This window comes from Panthera uncia, chromosome E1 (genome assembly GCF_023721935.1).
Source record: "Panthera uncia isolate 11264 chromosome E1, Puncia_PCG_1.0, whole genome shotgun sequence".
In the NCBI taxonomy this organism is placed as follows: Eukaryota; Metazoa; Chordata; class Mammalia; order Carnivora; family Felidae; genus Panthera; species Panthera uncia.
Window position 1 is genome coordinate 57794990 of NC_064814.1, and position 6983 is coordinate 57801972.

Consider the following 6983-nt stretch of genomic DNA (forward strand, 5'->3'; position numbering starts at 1 on the left):
GTTGGACACGCCCCCTCTTACTCGCAGGACGTGCCCCCCTCTTACCCACTGGACGTGCCCCTCTCGCGCCCCCTGGACATGCCCCCCTGGCGCCCGCTGGACGTGACTCCCTCGCACCCACTGGACGTGACTCCCTCGCACCCACTGGATGTGCTGCCCGCCGGCCTCCCTCGTACCCGTTGCACACGCCCCCCCCTTACTCGCAGGACGTGCCCCCCTCTTACCCGCTGGACACGCCCCTCTCGTGCCCCCTGGACATGCCCCCCTCGTGCCCGCTGGACGTGCCATCTTCGCGCCTGCTGGAGGTGCCCCCCTCGCACCCGCTGGACGCGCCCCCCTCACGCGCCCTGGATGTGCCCCCTCGCGCCCGCTGGAGGTGCCCCCCTTGCGCCCTCTGGATATGCTGCCCGCTGACCCCCTCATCCCCTCTGGATGTGCCCCCCTCATACCCGCTGGACATGTCCCTTTGTACCTGCTGGACGTGCCCCCCTCACGCTCCCCTGGACGTGCCCCTCTTGTGCCTGCTGGACATGCCGTCTTCGTGCCCGCTGGACATGCCTCCATCCCGCCCTCCGACACGCCGCCCGCCAGCCCCCCCGTGCCCCCCGGACGTGTCCCCCTCGCACCTGCTGGACGTGCCCCCCCTGGTACCCACGGGAGGTCTGCAACAGTCCTGCTCACCGCCCCCCAACCCCTCTGCGACTGATCCTATGTGCCTGGCACAGGGTCTCAGACAGGCAGCCAGCCTCTCCTCTGCCCCTCGTGCCAGACCCCTGACCCCTGGTGCACGGGCCCCTGGGTCCCCGGAAGGGCCACCGTCCTGCTTGAGTGCCATCACACCGGCTGCCTCCTCCGTCAGAAGGCTCCTTCCCCTCGTGACTAGGGAGAGGGCACTACCAACCCCACTAAGCTAGGGACCCACATCCACTCCCTGTTAACACCTGCTGACTTACGCAGGGGCATCACCCCCTTGGGAGGGTGACTTCCTCCGTGGCACTGCTGGGTTTTGCCCCTCCCGCTAAACCACCAGCATCAGGAGGGCAGCGCCCACGCCCAGAGGCCTCTACAGCTCAGCGAGCGCCTGGCACAGCCCCTGAGGTGGACCGAGGACACGGCCAGTGCCCCTGCCTCGGGGACTCAGAATCGGGCACACGTGAAGCGCGGGGCACAGCGTCCAAGAGGGAGAGACGCTAACCCCCACCAAGATCCCCTTCGTGAGGCTTCTAGAGAGCTCACCCAGAGCCCGTGGCGGGAAGATGGAGTTCACTCACCTCTGGCATCAAAGAACTCATCGTCCGAGCTCTCCACTGAGTCGCTGAGGACGCTGCGAAGGTGCCAGGGGGCACCGCCGCCCGGGGGAGGGCCACCTGCGGAAGAGAACATACCTGGTAGCCAGGCCTGAGACCCAGTCCCAGCTGAGCGGTAAAGCTGCACGCACGCCAGCCGCCCACTGCCCCGTGCTCAGCACCCCGTCCCTGCCCCCTGCGGGGGCTCAGCAGCTCCCCCCACCCCCCACGCACCCCTTGCGGGGGCTCAGCAGCTCCGCCCACCCCCCACGCACCCCCTGCGGGGGCTCAGCAGCTCCCCCCACCCCCCACCCACCCCCTGCGGGGGCTCAGCAGCTCCCCCCACCCCCTGCGGGGGCTCAGCAGCTCCCCCCACACCCCCACCCACCCCCTGCGGGGGCTCAGCACCTCCCCCCACCCCTCCGCAGCGGTCCGGACAGTGCTCCACGTGTGCCAGAACGCATGGCGTGACGTGCAGGGTGAGCACTGGACCTCGTGCTCACACACCGGCGGGAAGGGGCCCTGGTCACGGTGGCCGCTCAGAGGCACCACCGCCTTACAATGTCACCCTCTGCCAACGGGGCATCAAGGTCGGTGGAACAGGGGAGAAGGGCCCAGAAAATCACGCCGGTCGCATGCACTTCCTCGCGCAGGGCGACGTGCTCCCGCGTGCGTCTCTGTCCGGGGTCGGTCAGGTGGCCCAGCCCGGGGAGGGCAGGAGGGTGCAGGAGTGGGGCAGCCGATACCCGGGCAGCATGTTCCGGCCAGGACCTCGGCCTCCATCGCAGACGCACGGCCTGAGCCCCAGCCCTGCGCCGACCCCGTGGCTTGCAACCTGCATGGCGGTCCTTCCACACCACAGCCTCAGTTTCCCCATCTCTAAAGAACCGACCACCATCAGTCCGGAGTCCAGTCTCGAAGGATCAGAAGAGATGTACACTCAGAGTCTGCGTCTCAGGCCCAGTATTTATGATGACTAACGTCCACAGAAGCCAGGGGCGGGGAGGGGGGCCGAGGGGTCCCCGGGACGGTCAGGGGAAGGGCGCATCCGGACCCGGAACACCCCCCCGCCCCACCTCCACAGGCACCTGGGTCCTCACCGTGGACCAGCGGGTGCCCAGCACATCCTCCCCATGCCGCCCCCCTCCCCCCCCCCTCCCCCAGGCACACGAAACCCTGGGCATTGCCCAGGGGATTGAGATCTAGCTGCCAAAACTGAAACCAGAAAAGCGTCAGGACAAAACTGACCCGGTAATTTTCCTGAGGAAGCAGTCAGGAGTGCACGGTTAACCCTCGCGTTCTGGCAGCTCCGGGGCCTGGGAAGAAATCCCAGAGCCCGGGCGCAGGGACGGGGCGTGCGCGCACACACGGCCATAAAGGGACTTCTTGGCGGCCGCGAGGACGCAGTCGCTCCTGGTGTGTGCGCGGGGAAGGCTGCCCGCGGGGTGTGGCTGGGAGAGGAGGGGGAGGCAGGTGGGTCCCGGAACAGCGTGTGCCGTGGGCCCCACGTCCTGAAAAACGGTCCCGCGTCTGAGGGGGATGCGGGCAGCGTGTTGGTCAAGAGCTCAGGTCGGGGGAGGAAGGGGCCAGGGGTCAAGCCGTGAGATGACAGGGGGCCCCCCCACCCTCCCTTGCCTCAGACGGCAAGGGAGGGTGGGAGCCTGTCGGAAAACGCAGGCAAATTCAACACAGCGCCCGTTAGCGCAGGGCCTGGGGCACGGCCAGCGTCCACGTCAGCCGTCATCGCACGTACACGCGGAGGCAGGGCCGTGGCGGGAAGGGCGTGCCCCAAATGCCGGCCGGACACTATCCCCCCAGAGCAGAACCTGACGGGGGGAGGCCGGGAGGACGCAGTGTTCACACGAAACACGTAATTTCACGGGACTGTTCATTTTATAAACCATCCTACCTTATCGGTTCTAAGGTGAGCATTGTTTCACACATTCCAACATCTCCAAAACCGGAGTGCATCTCGCTTTTAAAAAAATTTCTTTTAATGTTTATTTATTTTTGGGAAAGAGAGACAGCACGAGCAGGGGAGGGGCAGAAAGAGAGGGAGACACAGAATCGGAAGCAGGCTCCGGGCTCCGAGCTGTCAGCACAGAGCCCGACGCGGGGCTCGAACCCACGAACTGTGAGATCACGACCTGAGCTGAAGTCAGGGGCTTAACTGAGCCACCCAGGGGCCCCAGTCATATGCAGAGTTTTTACTGCGGGGGAATCAGCGCCCCCAGCCCCTGAGTATGGGGGGGTCAGCGCCCCCAGCCCCCACATAGTTTCAGCGTTTATAAAATAATAGTGCATCGTAGCTACTGATCACATCTTGGATTCTGTGGCAAACGGTAAAACCACCAGGCACACAGGATACGTCTTTCCCGGGGCTTCAGCCCTGGCCACCAGGCAGACAAGCCTTGTGTCGGAGAGACCCGCATTCCTGTAGCAGCAATGCCCCTGCCTCGGTTCCCCCATCTGTGTGAGGGGAGAAACCTGACGGAGACTATCCGTTTTCAGTTCTGACTCACGTTGGAGGCGCCCGTCGGGGACACACGGCTGGGGCCAATGAGCAAGTGAGAGGTGGGCGCTCTCCCCGGCCATGGCTCCCATGCCCCCTGTGCCCAGTCCCTGCTCTCCTCGCCCCGCCCCACCCCTGCAGGATGCTGGCACTGTTCCCTGCCCGGGGCCCAGATCCCAGCACATAAACTGTTCCTGAAGGGCGAGGCCGGCCCAGGGACACCGCTTCCTGCCTGTCCCTCCTGCCCCACCCCCCCCACAAACTCCCAAACACACACCCAGCCTGGGCGCCAGGCGAGAAGCCCTTTCTGAAGCCCGGAAGCCACCTCCGGGTGTCAAGCTGGGTCTGGCCCCCACTCCCCACGGGGACCCTCGAAGCTTTCGATTCTTACCCACCAGGCGGGCGTTGTGGCACGGTGGTTGGCAATCTCCCGCTCACGCGCCCTGGATTTCCCGCAGGGGATGCACCAAAACTGAGTACTTCCGATGAGGGGAGGGACTGTGTCCCTGACGTAGGTGGAGGATGTCCAGCCAGTGCCGTGAGACCGGCCAAGAAACAAAACTGCCTCTGTTCTCAGATGGCCTCATTGTCTACACAGAAAACAAAGGCTCAGGGCGCCTGGGGGCTCCGACCGTTAAGTGACTCTTGGCTTCAGCTCAGATCTCACCGTTCTGGGGTTCGAGCTCCGTGCTAACAGTGTGGAGCCCACCTGGGATCCTCTCTCTCCCTTACTCTCTGCCCCTCCCCTGCTCGCTTTCTCAAAATAAACATCTTTTTTAGAAAAAAGCTCTATGGGGTCCCCCGGGGGGCTCAGTCAGTTAAGCGTCCGACTTCGGCTCAGGTCATGATCTCGCAGTTCGTGGGTTCGAGCCCCGCGTCGGGCTCTGCGCTGACAGCTCGGAGCCTGGAGCCCGTTTCGGATTCTGTGTCTCCCTCTCTCTCTGCCCCTCCCCTGTCCGTGCTCTGTCTCTCTCTCAAAAATAAATATGCATCCAAAAAAATTTTTTTAAACCTTGTAAAAATAAAAAAGTTCTACAAAATCCACAAACCAAAACACGCTATGAGAACAAATAGTTCAATATAGCAAGATCGCCGCATATAAGGTCAATATACAAGAGTCAACTGCACTCTCTATATTATCAACGAAGGATGAGAATTTGAAGTTAAATAAACAATACCGCTTACAATATCACCAAAAAAATAGTAAAACCACAAAAAGAAGTGCCTGTAGGTATAAATCAAACGGATATGGAAATTTCGGTGATACCAAGAGTACGATGATATAAACTTCTGCTGAATTTACATTAATTTTATATGGTTTCTCCATCAACAGACACTAAAGGTCTAAAACCCACCACACACGCCATATTAACATGCCAACATCCCTTGTGGTCCAAATCCATCCTGTTCCCAAGAAGCGAGCACCTGGGGGTCAGGACAGTCATACTGGCCCCAAGATTCGGTCCCTGAGTTGGGGGGGGCGGCGCATGGGCTGCAAGTGTGTAAGCAGTGATGGGCTCATCTGAAGCTTTACCCGAGTCTCCCTGGTTCTTGAGCTTGAATAGCGAGGGTTCAGGTTTGGGAGAAGTTCCCAACATGGTGCCCCTCGCACCTGTTCGGGGACACTCCATCCAAGAAAAAAGGCAAGGACGTTTCTGCTAGCCCTCCACACACACACACACACACACACACACACACACACACACACGCTCCACAGCCTGAGGAAAGAGAAAGCCTCCAGAATTTGTCACTCACACGCCACCCCCACTACGTCCCTTTGGGCCACCATCACCCTAGGTTATTGCCACGCCGACGACGTGTGTGACGGGCTGGGCTTCGTGGGGGCCCCGCCAGGAGGGCCCGGCTGCGGGGAAGCTGGGCTGGCTCCGCTGGGAGAGCCGTTCTCCCTGCTGCAGGTGGGCCAAGATGGAGGGGGCTCGGTGTCAGAGAGGGCTGCCCGGACCACAGGCACCGCGCTGGGGGTTGGGGACACCGCGGCGAGTAGGCGGCAGAGAGGGTGGGGACCGCACGGAGCTCACCTTCTGCGGGGGCGCGGGGGACGCAGAGCTGGGTCGGGTGACTGACAAAGATGATTTTCGCAGCAGAGAGTCACGTGGAGAAAATGGGATCCTGCCTCCCACCTCTGCCCCCTTCCCCGAGCAGCTGACGGTGGCATCATGGCCTGAAGAACAGGCCAGCACGGAGGGAGCTGTGGACACTGAACTCTCGTGTGCCTCTCCTTTCGAATAGACCCTCACCTGCCGGTTGACTCTCCTCTGTGGCCAAAGTCTTTACCCGAATTTCTGTTCAAAGGCACATTTTCCTTGTTTACGGTTTATTCTTGCCTTCAAAACGCATCCCTGCAGTGTTGGTTGTTTTTTTAATGTTTACTTATTTTTCAGAGAGAGAGAGAGAGTATGATCAGGGAAGGGGCAGAGGTGGGGGTGGGGGCAGAATCCGAAGCAGGCTTCCACGTGGGGCTGTGCCCTTCCCCTGTTCCTCCAGCAGATCTTTCAACGAGGTCCTATGTGACAAAGGGAGGCAGTGATGGGCGGGTGACTTGGGGGGGTGTGAGAGGAAGGCCTTTCTGACAGCGTGTCCATCGTGAGAAAGGGCCAGACACACCAAGTGCGTGTGCACGGGTGTATGCACACATGCTCCTGCACACACACGTGTGGGGTACACGGACAGAGCGCATGCGTGCGAACATTCTTCCAGCTGGGCACGTCTGAGGGGCGGGAAGAAGCCGCGTGGCTGGAGCTGGATGGAGGGGAGACAGGTGCAAGGGGGGAGGGGGCCGGGCCGGGTGGGACATTGCCCGCTGTGGACGGGCTCCCGACCCAGACTCTTATCACCCACACACTCGGGAAGAGGGGGACCCCGATGCCAAGAGGACCAGGGAGTCTCCCAAGCATGGGGTGGGGCCCACAGATCAGGTGCACTGAGGGCCACACCAGTAGCGTCTGGGCTCAGTGACCCCAGAGCTTGGAGGGTAAAGTGTCCTTGAGCTGGTCCCCACGCTGCCTCTCTCTGCGTGCAGTGTCCAGCACAGGGTCCCAGGGAGGGGAGCTCCGAGAAATGTTGGGCAAATGGATAAAGTGACGTGCTGAGTCATAGAATGTGCCAGATACCCCGCTCACCTAGAGGAACCCTAACCAGCCCCCGGAGGGCACCGTGCGTCCCCC

At 61.9% G+C, this 6983-nt stretch overlaps 1 protein-coding gene across 1 annotated transcript in view; it reads right to left on the minus strand.

Annotated features, from left to right (window-relative positions):
- The window catches only part of PITPNM3 (PITPNM family member 3), a 51152-nt gene extending 49769 nt beyond the window's left edge, over window positions 1-1383 (minus strand). The window contains 1 exon segment of the mRNA XM_049635374.1: window positions 1272-1383. Coding sequence (XP_049491331.1) covers window positions 1272-1383 — 112 coding nt within the window.
- Window positions 1384-6983: the final 5600 nt, after the last annotated feature.